The 16345-nt window shown below is 40.5% G+C and overlaps 1 protein-coding gene across 1 annotated transcript; it reads left to right on the top strand.

The window, feature by feature from the left end:
• Window positions 1–310: 310 nt before the first annotated feature.
• On the top strand, window positions 311–1729 carry LOC147884736 (glutathione S-transferase U19-like). Its single transcript, XM_087398041.1, has 3 exons — window positions 311–574; window positions 717–1096; window positions 1315–1729. The coding sequence occupies exons 1-3, from the start codon at window positions 349–351 to the stop codon at window positions 1699–1701; spliced, it is 993 nt and encodes a 330-aa protein (XP_087254167.1). The 5' UTR covers window positions 311–348; the 3' UTR covers window positions 1702–1729.
• The last annotated feature ends 14616 nt before the right edge of the window (window positions 1730–16345 follow it).

Genomic DNA, 16345 nt, shown 5'->3' with positions numbered 1-16345 from the left:
CATACGCATAAATACGATATTTAAAAATTCAAATACATTTTTTATATGCAACCGACATTTCCGTGTCACCACAACACATTGAAAGATTCTGTCCTTGTGTGCATTTTCGCACGAGGTTTCTGATTATCAACATCCTTTAGGATTCTCTTGATCCCACAAATTCTCTCTTTCCGGCGTGCTTTACGCCCTTGGACTTTGACGGATAGAAATGTGGAGAAACGTGAGTTGCCGAATTTTTCAATCCCCACACTACTACATATACCGAAACCGAACCGGCGAAGGAATACGCAATTGTAATACACCTGTGACAGAGAGCACAAGTATCACAAGCACAAACATATCCAAAGGATGGCGCACGCTGTGTCTGCTAGGATGGGAGAGCTCCCTCGCCCCATATCCATCACGAGAAGCATGAGACTCGCTGAAGCTAGTGTAGAAGTCTCCATGTTGAACCAGCTGAAGCGCCAGTGCATGATCACTCCTTCCAACCTCCGATCATCATCTCGTAAGACCAGCCTCGTGATCCGCTGCAATATCTCAGCGCCAGAAAGGACATCGGTGCAGTACACAGAACGTAAGCGAGCCACTGTTACGTGTAGAAAATTAGAAGCTGAGCGAGCTATCGTGACTGTACTTGTATTATGACCTTGTGCACAAGTCACACATACGAAGAGTTTGTTATTGCAGTGTGTCTAATACTCTTGCTTCTCGTACAGCACCTGCTTTACTGAGTAATAGCAATGGCTGTCTAGCGGTGGAAGCCCCGACCAAAGAGCGACTGAGAGTGCTAACGACGTGGGCAAGTCCATTCGGCATGCGCGTGTTAGTGGCACTGCACGAAAAGGGGTTGGAATTTGAGTATGTGGAGGAAGTGCTGAGGAGCTTCAGCCCTGAGGTGATCCTGTCCAACCCCATCCACAAGAAGATACCCGTCTTCATCCACAACGGCAAGGCCTTGTCCGAGTCCCGTATCATCGTAGAGTACATCGACGAGCAATGGCCAGCCTCCCATCGTGGTGCGAGAGGCGATCTCATGCCTGCCTCACCCTGCGATCGCGCACAAGCTCGCTTTTGGTCCGACTTCCTAGATACTAAGGTAAGTTTGGTGCGAGACCCATTTTGTGTGCGATCATACTGATATAGTGCTGTTTGGTGCAGTAAGTATTGCAAATATCAGTATGTTTGGTGCAGTAAGTATTGCAATAAAATCAATAGCAGCCAGACCCATTGTGTGTGCGATCATATACTGCTGTTTGGTGTAGTAAGTATTGCAATTAGGACATAGTTGATCTGATTTGGAAATTCCTGGCACAGTTTGTCGAGAGCGGCCACGACATCCTGGTGACCAACGGAGAGAAGCAGCGCATAGCAATCGAGAAGACTATAGAGAACATGTTCCACTTAGAAAGTGCGTTGAGGATGGCTTCCCATGCACGCGGGCCGCTGTTCAACGGCGATCACATGGGCCTCATGGATATCTCTCTCGCCGGCCTTCTGCAGTGGCTGAGGGTGTTCGAGAGAATATCCACCTTCAAGATTCCTGGCCCTAACAATTGTCCACACCTGCATGCATGGATCGAGGCCGTCTCCCAAGAGCCTAGTGTGAAGAAAACCATTCCGGATCTAGAGCTACTTGTGCAACGTGCTCGGGCCAGCCGCTGTCGTCGCGACTTCGAAGACTGGAACACAAACTTCATGTGATTACATGTACCAATCCCCTCTCCCTCAAAGAGACACACGGAGGGAGCATGAGCACGCGTGTGTGTGCGCACGCGTGCTCGCGTGTGTGTGTGAGAGTGAGTGAGTGTCATATGATAAAAGTATGTCGTTGGAATCAAGAATGTCATATGATAAAAGTATGAAAAATGCCAACCCGCTTTGTTGCTCCATAAGTGGGAACATAAACTTTATGATTTGAGAAGGCATTTCTTACTATGTTTTGATTGAATTACATGGCTAGACGAGATGGGAGATGGAAGAGGGTATGGGAAAGGGGAAGGGGGAATGGTTATTTGGCGAGCTTTTTTAGGCGAGCTTTTTCAAGTGAGGCGAGCTTTTAGGGGCCATTGTGGCGAGCTTGTAGGGTCTATTATTGCCATTGTGGCGAGTCTTTTCAGACAAGCTTTTAGGGGCCATTGTGGCCAATCGCTAGCATCTCACTAAAGCCTCAGAAAGGCTATGGAAGCCTACAAAGTGTCCCTAAGCTGCTTAAACAGATATCTTTAGCTTGTCATGCAATCCCACATATGCTGCCCATATAGCACCCACATGCTACCCATGTGGCAGGCCTAATGTCCTTGTAGATCTTCCCTATGCTAAAATATATGATTCCATCCTTGTCATGTGCTATATTTAATTATAACTTCAAAACAATGTAAAAAAGATGGACTTCAAACACCAATCCCCTTGAATTTATCCAAATATTTTGAAATTGTATGTAGATATATAAGAGCATGGCCATGAAAGCAATCCTAGCACCAAGGGGCCAATGAGACCTTGGACAGAACTAGATGGATTCCACTGCTTTTTATGGTATTTGAACACAAAACAATTATATTTAAACCAACATGACCATGCGATTAAAAGAGAGAACATATCCAAACATCCATACACCAAGACAAGGTATATGTACACCATTTTTCCAAGAGAATTGGTCAATCTATTAATGTTCTTAAGAAATCATAGAAAGTAGAATGTTCATAGAAATTTTTTGACCCTCTAACATAATTTGAGTAATCTTAAAAAATGATAGAAATATATAGTTAATCAAGCTTAAAATTTTGCATTGGCAAACTATTCATCACTACCATAATATTCCTAATAGTAAGTCTTTTGGTAATCTCATCAAGTAGTTGGTATTTTCACTAAACTTTGAAGTTTTAAAGTTAGCTTTAAAAACTGCATTAGGAGTGTATTTAGGATTTTTGGACTTTTCTTTATTCCAGTTTTGAAATTGAACTTTAGACAGGTCCATTTTTTTAAAATAGTGTTTCCTTTACCCTGACAAGCAACCTAAGTTGACACTATCTGTGCATCATCTTGTGTATCGGTATGAGTGTGGACTAATCCAAGTGTACCTAACAAGATTTGCTTTTGTACACCTGGATTCTTTGGATTATGCAAGTGGGGGATCTTCCAAATCTTCCAATGGATTTCCATGATTGGTTTATAGAGGGCACGGACCTTCTTCCATGTATCCAGAGGCATGGAGTGATAATAACATCACACCATGGGAGCTAAAGTAGTGTCCATGGTGTGGCTAGAGTGTGGCAAGAGACACTAGTATGAGGCATCTCTATTTACAGTAATGTTCTTCCCTTTATAAAAATTTGATTTTTCATTGGCCTTTTTACTCTCCTCAGCTAAAGTATATTTCCTCAAATTTCATGAAGTCGAAAGAATAGTGTGTCAAAGCTCCCCAGAAAGGCTCTACTAGAAAAATGCAAATGGAGGGGAGCTAAAAGCCAAATGAGGATAGGCCTTCAAAGAGAAAAATTTATTTCCCAAGGCCTTTAAGCAGTGTTCCACTAATGGACTTGCCTAACGGAGGAAACAACCAGGAGAGAGGTATAATTGAGTGATGATTTGAAATAGTTTCCTAATTTTATGTGAACATTAAATATCACCATTTATGCCATGTAAATGTAGATTCTAAAAAAAGTCCACTTAGATATTGAAGTTGATTTGGAGGAGATAGAAAAGGCAATGGAAGAGCAAGAAGGCCACATGTGATCAAATAGTTTGTAGTGGTATTTGCATTATGGTAGAATATGCACATGTATCGCTTCTAATTCAAAGCACTTGACTTCATGTAGGGATCTTAGAAAAATGCGAAGGTTCATGAGAAGAAGGAGAAAAGGGGATCTTTCTATTCATGGACATCCCATTTAGAAGGTGATCATGATGATGTGGGCAAACTTTCTAACCAATCTATGGGTTACAATGTGTAGCAATGCTGAAGTGCCAAAGTGGAATATCTTACATGCGTAGCTATGTATGGCTGCTTGCAAGATTGCTTAGAAATTTTTGGCTGATGACAGTTGGTTTATCATCACCTCATTGGCATATCACTTTACCTACTATGCAAGTAGTTGCAAGTGACCATGGGTTTTGCCCCTACCACACAACAATGGTCTCCCACAATGTTGGATACCAAAGGCGGGAGTCAGTTGAAGATGTGTGTCCATGTTTTTTTTTAAAAGTTTTGGTACATTAGGTCATCATTTATGATAAATGTATTCTTAATCATCTTTCTTGAGGGTTGTAAATCCACACTCTATAATAAAAGAGGTTGCTTGGTTGGTGCTCTGTTCTTTTATTTATGAGGGTTGTAAATCCACACTGATCTATAATAAAAGAGGAGTAGAAAAGCATATGGGAAGAGAGATATGTGCACTAAAAGGAAATTGGTTAAGGGAGTGACAGTTTGGAGAGGCCATCATTTCTAAATATGACAATGAAGCTGTTCATGGTGGTGATGAGAAACAAGCTCCCTTATGCAAGTAAGAATAAAGAAACGAGCTCAATTTTAACTATTTTGTGACATGCTAACCCCATCTTTCCAATCTAGCCTACCACTTTCATTTTGTTTGCATGTTTATGCTCAATGCTTACATGAGGGAGGGAAACATACTCATAGATGCATTTGATGGGATAGGAAACATGGCCAAAACATGTGGGGAAATGGCTCGACATTACATCTCTTTGGAGAAAGGTGACATCTTGCTAGACATTTTTCTTAGGTCGTGTGCTTGAGGGTTATGGTGTACTTTTACTATTGTGACATGACTAAATGAGAGTGGAATTGTTTTACATCCCTAAAGATTGCAAATGAATTGTCACTCTCTTTTTGGGGATGTTGCATGGAAAGTGTATCTGAAATGTAGGGGTCGATAAAGATAGAAAATGAATTCTCACTTTCTCTTTGGGGCTGCTGCATGGAAAGTGCAGCTAAAATGTATGTGTCGATGTAGACTGCAAATGAATTGTCACTCTCTTTGTGGGGCTATTACATGGAAAGTGGAGTTGAAATGTATAGGCTGACTTGTAAAAGGTCTGCAGTGGAATAGGTGGTCTTGAATCAATAATGTCATGACATTGATGGTCAAATATTATGGATGTTGCATGGAAAGAGAGCTGAAGTGTATAGTTGATGTAGATTGCAAGTGAATTGTCACTCCTATTTTTGGGGATATTGCATGGAAAGTTGAGCTAAAATGTATCAGTCGATGTGCTAAATATATTTTGGTTGGTTGACATGGGTGGTCTTAGATCCCAAAGGTCATACAATGTAGTCACAATAATGATTGGATCTTCAAAATACACCCTTAGGTATAAAGTCAAATTAATAAATAATGGATATAACATTATCGAGACATAAGAGCCACACTTGATGAGAATTTGTGACTCAAAAACAAACTATATTAGAAATTCTAATAGATCTACTTAGCCCCACTAGGCTTGTTGTAGAAACTACAAAATAAGATTATCGACTACACTATTATAGGTCGAGATATAATGCCACACAATCCAATACCACACAAGCAGCTTTCAACATTAGTCTCTCTTATCTGCTCATAGCAACCCACTCTTCCACTGACTCCACCTCTGTATCCTCAATATAATTATAATGAAGGAAGAAATTCAAGCAGTCAAAGATTGTTTGTTGATAATTTCTTTGTGCAGCCCTTATTGTTTCTTGAGCATCCACATCAAATCATCCATACTGAGTCCTATGATAATGAAGGTTACTTAAGAAGTCTACCATGTCTTGTCGTGCTTTTGTCATACTCCATAAAAGTGTTTCGCTCTCTCCTATCTTTAGAATTTCCTCTCTCTCTACTTGCCTCTATGAATTAAATTCATCTTTGTCCATCTATGTTAATGGATAGCCTTCTTGAATTTTGGCATCTCTCCTTGCTGTTTAATTAGCAATCCATTCTTTAAGACTATTAATTCCTCATTCCACATCTCTTACGATATGCTATACATCCTTGCTAATTGCCATGATTTTCTACAAATTTATATCTGGTTACATTAGAACTTATTTTTAAACAATTATTTCTATTACATTAGAACTTATTTCATCTTAATAAGAAAATAAAAATAATACAATAATTAAATTAACTAAACTTAAATTAACCAAATTCTCTTTTTCTAAAAAAAATTCAAGGGAGGGAAAATTTTAAACTTATTAATTTTTTTATTTAAAAAATAGAGGGAGGGGGAATTTTTAATATAAATTACCCCCCTCGCAACTGACTACATGCGCAGCAAGTTGGGAGGTTTTTAAAAAAATAATAAATTAACATTAAACCCCCCTCCCAACCTATTGCGCATGCATCAGGTTAGCAGGGGGGTTATTAGGCTAACCCTTCCCCCCCTCCCAACTTGCTGCACACATAGCAGGTTGGTGGGAGGGGGGTTGTTTTTTGTTGCCGCCCTGCATTGCTTCATATGGCCATGCCTCACACCATCCCGTGTTGCTCCATGCACAACAACACAAAGCAACTATAGACGCGCTTGGTAGATGCGCAAAATAGCGGGCGCGTCTATAGGCGATGCTCTAGTAGAGAAATTACGGGCGCGTCTATGGGCGCGGCTAAATGCTCGTCTATTTGCGCGTCAATCATTGCATTTATTTGCGCGTTAGACCTGAGAAAATACGGGCCCGTCTAACATCCCGTTTATTTGCGCGTGTATTTGCGTGTTTATTTGCGCGTTTACACTGAGAATCAGACGTGCATTTAGACGCGTTGTTAGACGCGCTCCAGAGAATACAGAAAGTGAGATTTTGGTGTACATCATTGCTTTCCAAACATTGCCCATGATTACCAAAGCACATAATTTTTTGCAAGCCCACATATACAAGAATTAAGGGAAATGAGGAGAATGAGACAATATGTAAAATAGTTTTACCAATATCAATTGTGGGGCTACGGTTCAATCTCATCCTCAATGAGATCAACCCTTGCCAAACTATCTACTTCAAAATCCAAACAAGTGTTTAGATCTACAAATACATTCAACCCACTACTACTTGTGCCACTCATGTGCTCATCGAAATCAAGATCTCCAATGGTAGGCTCGTCCTCACGGGTAATGCCGGCCTCAATATCTATATCTCCTATCTCATGATCATCCTCCTCTCTTATATCACGGTCATCATCACGTCCATGGCCATGATCATCCTCCATACGCTCCATATTAGTAAATGTACTATACATTACTTTGGAACGTGGCATAATAGGTATGACATGCCACCATCTATTATTATCCACCATTGGTTGATAGACAACCTAATTCAAACACAAATACAATCATGTTACTTTTCTTGCATCAAATATTTAAAAGCGAGTATTTTTATGTGTGTGCACAGTACCTGTTCACATTGTTGCGGTAGTATTAGTGTGTCCTTCCTACTTTGCCAAAACTTTGTGGAGTCAATAGTTACAAAGCCACTTGCATGGCGTTTGATTGTTGCATTAGGGCCTCTTTCCACCATGTCCTTAAACCACTTTACATCCAAAACATACACAAAGAAGCGTCGAAAGTCAAGCATAATGATATCTTGAATTATGCCACAATAATCATCCATGGCTACATTGGCTCCCTCAAAGCTAGCAATGACGCCACAATCTTGTGTGTTTCTCTTATCATCAATCCGTTGTGTTCGAAAATGCTTGCCCTCACACCATATAGCATTGAACATAGTGCACTACACCAAGAAAAAATCAATTAAATAAGCAATCTAAATTATAAAAACCTCCTAACTTATGCATAACATTGTATATACTAAACTTGCTCATGCATCCCCTAGCATACTCCCATTCTTCCATTGTGATATGCATCCCCTCGTCTTTCTCTGCTTTCTCCATTTCATCAAGTATCCAATCCACATGAATATCCTTTGGAAGTGCTCTTAGATGCTGAGGGTATGGCACACGAGATCCGTGGTGTGTATGAAAGAGGGCCCTTTCTTCTTGTCTTCTTGCCTTTGCATCCTCGTATCTTGTCACCCATCTTTTCATCACATCACTATTAAGCACGCAAAAGAGGTTGATACTATTACGCAACTCCGTGTCTATTACTTTGTTGCGTCCTTTTCCTTGAGGCACAATAGAGGTCATCCTTAGGTCTTCATCATCTCTCCATAGTCGTGGGAGAGAGCTATCCACATCAACAAGAAACTCAGAAATATATACAAGTGACTCTTGTACCAACCAACCCTCGGCCATGCTACCTTCGGGTCTTGCATTTTGTCTCACGAAGCCCTTCAACGTCTTCATGAAGCGCTCGAGGAAGAACAACCATCGTGCATGTATAGTACCGCATATAGCAATCTCATCCACCAAATGTACTATGACATGTAGTTGGCTTGTGAGAATAGAACGTGGAAATGTCTCCTCCACTAAACAAACCACCTCCACTGACATAACTCGAGCATTCTCAAGCGTGGTGGGATCTATTTCCTTTGAGCTCACATACCTCACAAGCTCGCCCATCTTGTAAATACAATCTTTCACGTCCTTTGATGCACTACATGAAATGCTAGTAGGTAGTATGAACTGAACCCACGAGGAGGTGGTTGATTAGTTGCTTATAGCTATTCACTCACAAATTTGAAAGGAAAAAGATATTATGCATATAAAATACTTACTTGGAGCATCTTGTGCCAATCATGAGATTTCAAGCCATATAATTGCTCTACACCTCTTTTCTTGCTCTTTGTAAAGGCTCCCTTCAAACACCTCATGCATCCAGTGGGAGTACGAATTGTAGTAATAGCGCGCTTCACCGTCGCCATCTCTAGCTTTGATAACATCCACGGTGCACGAGGTAAAAAAACACGCCCATTTGGTCTCTCTTGAGGCCAAGCTTCACGCATCCTCCCTGTGGTACGTAGATCCTCCCTTATGCCTGCCGAATCTCGTGTCCCATTCAAATGCTCCCAAATGGTAGATGCCACATTCTTGAAGATATGCATGGGATCGAGCAGGTGATTGATCTTGAGGTGGGACCAATATGGTAAACGATAAAAGATGGAGTATCTAAACAAAATAAAGTGTTAGCGTGCAATCTTCACTTTCAACCAATATAGCCAATCTTTACTTCCAGCCAATAGTTACAAATCCTTACCGGCTCATGCCAAGTGGTGGAGGAGTCGTGGAACCGTCCCAAATTCTCATCCAAAATTACCACTCCATTGGAAAATTCATAATTCTTTTCATATGCACCTCCTGAAACCTTTCCATGGAGACCCACCACTTTGACCTATTTTAGATGATGCACTGTTGCTTCAAGGAGAGACCCAGCTCTTAGAGCCAGACAAGATCATTGATCGACAAATCACTCAAACGAGACGTGGAAACTTGTATCCTATTTATCTTCTTACATTTAAGAACCACCTCGTTGAGGATGCTAAGTGGATGCCCGAGCGATATTTTTGCCACTACCTTGATTTATTGACTACTTTTTTGTCGCGCAATTGAGGGAAATTTTGATTTCAAGCAAGAGGGATGTTACGAGAATTGGAATTATCCCATTAATTTAATCCTTCAGTATTTAGTTCAGTGATATTCAGCATTTTTGTCGCACAGTTGATGCATGTGTGCTCGCTATTCTGTAGTGATGCATGTGTGCTCCTACATGGTTGGATATACGGCTCTGTCTATATGAGTGTGTAGCATTGTGTGCACCACTTATGCGATGACAGTATTTGTAGCATGTGTGCACCATCCGTATGATTTTATTCATGTGTAGCATCAGGTGCACCGTGAGATGGTATGTGTCGCATGTGTGCACCATTCATCTCTGATTTATTAATTTCATGTTGCTATAATACTGAAAGGTTGATTTATTGTGGTGATTAATTCCAATGTTATCTAATGCTTGAAATAGTTCATTACTATTGATCGTGTGAATCCAGGGGAAGATGAGTTATAATTGATCGGGCGATGGAATCTAGCAAGCATGATCTGCCATATTTTGGGCATGTAGGTGCAACTCCAGTGACGCGGGGATGAATAAGGCTTATGCCTAATTTTTTATATTACAAAAACTTATGTACATATTTGAATTTTAGAATATTAGTGGCTTGGTTAAGTGTATAAACTAAAGTTAGAAAAAGCGAGCTATTCTAGAGGGTGGATGGGCTTTTTGTAAAAGGGTGCATATATGGAGGAAAGCACAAAGGCTTTTGTATGATTTTTGCTCAAAAGCTTTTTGGGGAATATACATAAATACATAGGAGGTGGAAGCAGAGCACCACTCCTATGGGGGGAGATTGTACCCAGCACGCTTGTTTAGTCTCTTCCATTTGTGAGTTTTGAGAGTTTGTGCGTATTTTCGAAGAGTGTTGCTGTGTTTTTCAAGGATTTGCAAGTTCCATGAGCTTTTCCCATTGCATGGATGGACCATGTGTGCACACTGAGCGGCCGAACAAGAACTACTTTAGAGACTTGAATAGAGAGAGAAAAGAACATAGGAATGGAGAAAAGAAATGGAGACTCAAGGAAAATGATAAAAAGTGACTTTCATTGCCATGAGAGTAAGACTCCACTCAAAATACTACAAACACAAGGGAGAAGAAGAGGTTTCATAGATACAAGAGGGAGCGGAAGCTCGAAGACTACTCATAGAGAGAGAATAAACTAAAGAGAGATGGACTCGAGTCTACATAAGAGAATATCTACAAGAGGGAGAGAAGGCTCATGGAAGAGCCTTGAGGAGACTAGAGCTACAGCATGAGTTGCTATGCTGACATACTACTGATGCACTGGCTTAGTACTTAAGGGCCTTTTCGGGGAATGTTAGTGTTATTAGGGAGTAGATGGGATCGCTCTTAGAGGCTCTTCAAGGAGATGTACAGGCAGAACGGGATAGACAGGTTGTAAGGTCGAGTGTGGCTATTGTTCCACATACATGTTGAGAGTTGGTTCCACACCAACATCAACCAGGGATGGATGGAGATGCATTCACACCAACCTTAAGACCGAGGGAAGCCGGCCCCCCCACCCCCACAAAAAAAGTCCATTTTCCCCCGATTTGCAAAAGGGTCTACAAGTGCAGACAGGTTTTGGACCAAAGGGGTCTAGTACATCTTCCGATGGTGGTGGTGGTGGTGTCGATAAGGGGAAACGAGTTGTCGCGAAGTTAGTGCAGATTACAAAGGATTGGCAAGCCAAGTATGACGAGTTGGCAAATGGCATTGTGGAAGACGTTGTTTGTAATAGCAAAAGAGTGGATGCGCTACAACGACAGAGGCATTCACTATGTCTGTGGTTGGAATTGTGCGCCCACTCCTTTAGTCTGTCATTGCCCCCTCATCCTCCTTGGTGGAAAGAAGCGGATAAGTTTTTGGGGAAGTTTTATAATAAGCACATGCCTTTCCCTGGTTTTCCAGATCCTCCTTCTTATGAACCGATGGTGATTCAGAGACTAGTGACAGCACAGGAATGATGACAATAGCAGTTACCACCGGGTACTTGGATCAATGAGGTGCTACCCATGGAGCAGTGGCCTGAATAGTAGGTGGTGGATAGATCCAAGCCGCATCCTTTGCAGTGGCTGATGGATCTGGAGTAGGATCACAGATTGAAAATGTGGTTGTGGAAGTGATAGCTAGAGACTACTATTGCTGGTTCGAGTGGAGTGACGACGCAGTTGCATATAGAGTTACCTGAAGGGATGATGCGAGACTAAGCAAGGTGGGTGTCATTGATGCACCTATTCAGTATATTTCTAGTTTGCATGAAGAGTAGAACTACGGTGATGGCTGTTGGAGGGCTTAGTAGAATAAAGATAGGAGATGTTCGAAATGCGGATTGCTTTTGGACAGGCAAAATTGAAGATGTTCGAAATGCGGGGATGCTTTTGGACAAGGAGGAGAAAGAACAAAGATTGTTCAGACAAGCATTTGATAGTGGATGTTTTTCAGAGTGTTTTTGGAATGATATGCTTTGCAATTCATGTGTACTAAGTGAAGGGTGAGAATTAACCTACTGCATCTAGTTCTCTACCAATGCTATGCCTAAAATGATTGTTGCACATACACTATAAACTACGTAGGCATCTGACTTCAGTTCCAGGCATCTGCATGTGTGGTTCGCACAGTCCATCGTGAGTGCCATGTGTTATTGCATAACCATGTGTGTTAGCAGCATTGACCAAGAGGGGTATGCAAGGGTAGGCTAGCCGCAAGGGTTGGCAGTTCAGATCTCCAAGCATTTGGGTCTTCAATGGCCACTTCTCTAACCATGAGATAGTTTTGTGCGCATGCTATTACTAGCATTCCGATGTCATACTGTACACAGTTGTTGTGCAAGCTATTGCTGTGGAATACAGTGATCTTTGATGTCTGTCTCAATTGCATTATCTGTATTCCGTTCTCATGGATGTTACGTGTATCATTTATCTTTGTTTCCCGTAGCGTCTGCACGTATTTATGATGCTACAACTTTTCAATACTTTGTGTGAAAAATCATCAATAAACCTGATCATATACTAACACCCTTCGGCACCCTTCCAAGCTCGTCTGGACCATATCGCAAACATACGAGTGCACTAGCTGAAGGACTGATGTGGTTTTCTTTCATGTTGGTTTGAAAGGAAGAAGAGATTACTTACTAGCGTAACAGATGCGACACATGCATTTTTTATCAAAGAAACTTCTATCCATGCCAGTAACCATTTCATGACGTTGAAGCTCAAATAAGTGTTGCATGCTTGCAAGACCCAGACAGTGGTGCCAGAGTTTGCCAGATAGGCGATGCTCGATGGAGATGAGAGCAACTTCTTTGGTATCAAGTTCATAAAGGTTCCCAGAGTGGTTTGCATGAACTATAACTTCTCCAAGGGAGTTTTTGATCATGCATGATCCTTGCAAGAAAGTAGTGGCGTAGCCACGGTCATCCAAATAACTAATGGAGAGCATATTTCATTGCATGCCCCAAGGGACAAACATCACCTGTTGTAATTGGATTGTCCTCCCACTAGCTAAATGTATTACTATGATTCCAGTGTCGAGACCATGCTGTACATTTGAATCGCCCATGCGTACCAACCTTGGCTCAGTGAATGCCTTGTAGTCGATCATGCAACACTGCATGGGTGACATGTGTTGCATGGCTCCAGAATCTACATATAACTGTGCCCCACATTCTTCTTCAACTCCACATGCATCATCGGCCGTCATCACCTCATCCTTCATGACCTTCTAACTTCCGTCGTCTTCAATAGACTTCATGTTGCAGTTGCGTCTATCATTGCCAAAAGTGCCACAGCTATAGCAATTGATTGTACTCAGGTCACGTCTACTACTAGCCCTCTCAACAACATTGAATTTCTTGTTGTTGGGCTGCTAGTTGCCTCTAGTGAAACACGCTGAATCCCCTTCTTCCTCGCTCTTTCCCTTTCTCAACTCTTCTTCAAGCAATCGTGCACTCACATCATCGAAGGTGAGATTTTCAGTAGTATTTCCTATGGTAATCACTAGGGTCTCGTACGTGTGTGGGAGATTGTTAAGTAGTGCAGACACTTGATCCTTTTGATCCATGGATGCTCCCACAATGGCTAGCCAGAGGCTAGCTCATTGATATACCCTCTTATCTTTTTTATGTGTTTGAGTGCAGAGTCCTCATCTTTCATCTTTGCACTTATCACATTAGGAAAAAAGGGAGCTCATTTTTGGACCTTTTAGGGTTTGGGAAAAATGTCTCTCAATGAATGAGGAGAAGGCCAACATAACGTAGAAATTCCACAAAAAAAGGCAAAAATATGAAAAAGAAAATAGTACTTTATGTTGTTACAAGCATGTGGAGTTAATGAGAAGATTTGTTTTTTATTCTTTTGTGGTTCGCCTATCCTATCAAGAGATGTGGACCCAAAATCAAAATAGAGCTCCATTTTGAAACCTTCTCGTGTGGTGACCCAAAAAAACCATCCACTTTCTCCTATTCTCTAGCATCATTCTCTCTTCAACAAGCATTCCTCTACTTTCACCACATGACAAGCCATTCCATTCTCTCTTCGACAAGCATTCCTCGTTGCATCACTATTGTTGTGATGCTCTTTTAAACTTTCAATACAATAAGCTCCTTTCACCTTTTATTTGCTTGTTCTCAGTTTTGTTCTTTTTTGTTAATGTCTTACTGTTTTGGTGTGTGTTTCTTTGCCTTCGCAGGTATTAGAGTGAGGATTTCAGATGGCAACCAAAAACTTTGGTTGTGCCACTAGGAAACGGTTTGTTGCTCTTCTTTGTGAAGATGTGGATGTACAATGTATCTCTTTGCCATGAAGACCTACCTCACTAATCTCAAGTGTAGAAGTTTCCAATACTGTGACTGTGGATGGTAGTTGGAAAAGGATAGCAGTCGCAAAAGGAGATTGGGTTCTAATGTAACCCAACAAGCAGAGAAAGCAACAATCAACTAACACTTTCTTGGCTTCTTGGAAGGGCAAAGTGAAAGATTTTAGATTAAAAAAAGAAGGCACAAGATGTGTTGACCAGAGAGGTTCGGATACAACATGTCTACATGCACTGAGAACTTGTATTACGAGATTATCTTGCTTATCTTCAACACCATAGACCCAATTGTAAGTGTATTTGTGTAATGAAATGCTTAAAACTAAATAATTGTTTCTTTCTATGATAAACAATCTCTTTGTTTTGGTTCAGATATATATCCTCATCATACGAAGAGTGGCAACCAATGGAGTGCATACTTGGATTCTTTGATGCTTTACATGGTGCTATTGGGGAGCTACAATACAAAGGTAGAAAATCAACAATGCTGGCTGAATTGGATATATATTTTTTTGATCACTTTTGTCAATTGATGGACAATGCTCACTCACACGATTTATTTAAAAAGCAAGATCTCCCGGCATTGAATATAGTTGATTTTCCAGTCCTTGATGGTAGCATCACAAAATCATACAGAGCCAAACTATTTTTGAAAGTACAGCATTCCTTGAAACTAAATATTGCTACCAGGATAGTTAAAATCAACGTTTTCATGCCACTTATAGTTTTTGTAGAACTTTTTCAGGATTATCCAGATAAAGTTTGTAAGACAATGTTGACTTTCAGAGCAAAAGAGTATGATGATATTCCAATTCCAAAATTTTTGGATAATGGTTGGGATAGAATGGTGGCCAACAATGTGTATTGTGAGGTTGCATATAATGCCATCAACATTAAGTACATGATTTTCTTGCAAAACTTTATTTTCTCTTTTTACTATAAATGTGGCAGGATGATAGGCACAAAACTTGTGGCAATGGACCAAGATGAAAGGTCTTCACATCAAATAATTGAAATAAATGTTATTGAGAATGACATCCTTCTAACATCCATCTCACTGGGACAATGCTGCACTCTCTCGCAGTTATGCAATGACATTATTATGGAGATTGAGAACAATATCCGTAAAGGATTTTCATTCATTTTGAACAAAAGGAAAGTAAGTAAGAGGCTCAAAATGTTCTTGTCATTAGCAGTCTAGAAGATATTCTAGAAGGTGTCCGTGTTGATGAACTACTCGAACGATTCTCAAAGGATGTGGAAGGAGAACCTACAATTGATCTTTTTCAAGGAGAGAGCTACCAAAAAAGCCTGAGCCTATGCATGAGGAGGTAGGGATACCAAAGGAGCAGGAGGAGTCGATGCACGAGGAGGAAGTACCGACGGAGGATGTGCAGGAGAAGGATGTACAGCAGTAGGATGTACAATAGAAGGATCCATAACAGCAACAACCTAAGAAGCATGTGGAAGATTCTCAGAAGGAGTCTATACTACAAAAAAGTCAAGAGAGATTCTGAGAAATATTAGAAAAACAGATGATATTTGTAATCATTTTGTATTAATACATCAAATGTCAACTTTTTTTTTTTGGATTGCAAGTAATACTTGGAGTCAATAGCTTTGTATTATCTAAATTGTTTTATTTACAATGTCCTTGCATTGAATTTTATTTTCGCTCCTTTGAAGTATCTGCAAAAATAAATTTTTAGCAATATGTAAATGTATTATGCAAATGTAAAGAGAATCAAAATAGGAGAAACATAGGATCACAGTGCCTTTTGAGCCGTCTCTTGTATGGATTGTTTGGTCTGTTGGTGCTGGACAAGGGGAAGAGACCTCTAGTAGCTTCAAAATTGTCTTTGCTCTAAAGCTATGTACATATTCAGAGCCAAAACTATCTTCTTTTACTTGCAATAAAAATGAAGAATGTTTTCAATCTTTTTTGTATCAATGCAGTGAATTTAGAACTTCCTAAATAGTATATAATAAAAATACTTACAAATTCAGGCTATTTCTCTGAAAATAGAAAGCTAAGATGTA

The sequence above is a fragment of the Dipteris shenzhenensis genome, chromosome 26 (genome assembly GCF_047967505.1).
Source record: "Dipteris shenzhenensis isolate YYH24624 ecotype China chromosome 26, Dip_SZ_1.0, whole genome shotgun sequence".
Classification (NCBI taxonomy): Eukaryota; Viridiplantae; Streptophyta; class Polypodiopsida; order Gleicheniales; family Dipteridaceae; genus Dipteris; species Dipteris shenzhenensis.
The sequence above is the reverse complement of the archived record's forward strand: the minus strand, read 5'-3'. Positions and strand labels throughout refer to the sequence as shown.

Coding starts and splice junctions, on each gene's coding strand:
- LOC147884736 (XM_087398041.1), top strand. CDS start 349: ATGGCGCACGCTGTGTCTGCTAGGATGGGAGAGCTCCCTCGCCCCATA. Junction 575..716: donor ATCGGTGCAGTACACAGAAC/GTAAGCGAGCCA, acceptor CTTCTCGTACAG/CACCTGCTTTACTGAGTAAT. Junction 1,097..1,314: donor CCGACTTCCTAGATACTAAG/GTAAGTTTGGTG, acceptor TTCCTGGCACAG/TTTGTCGAGAGCGGCCACGA.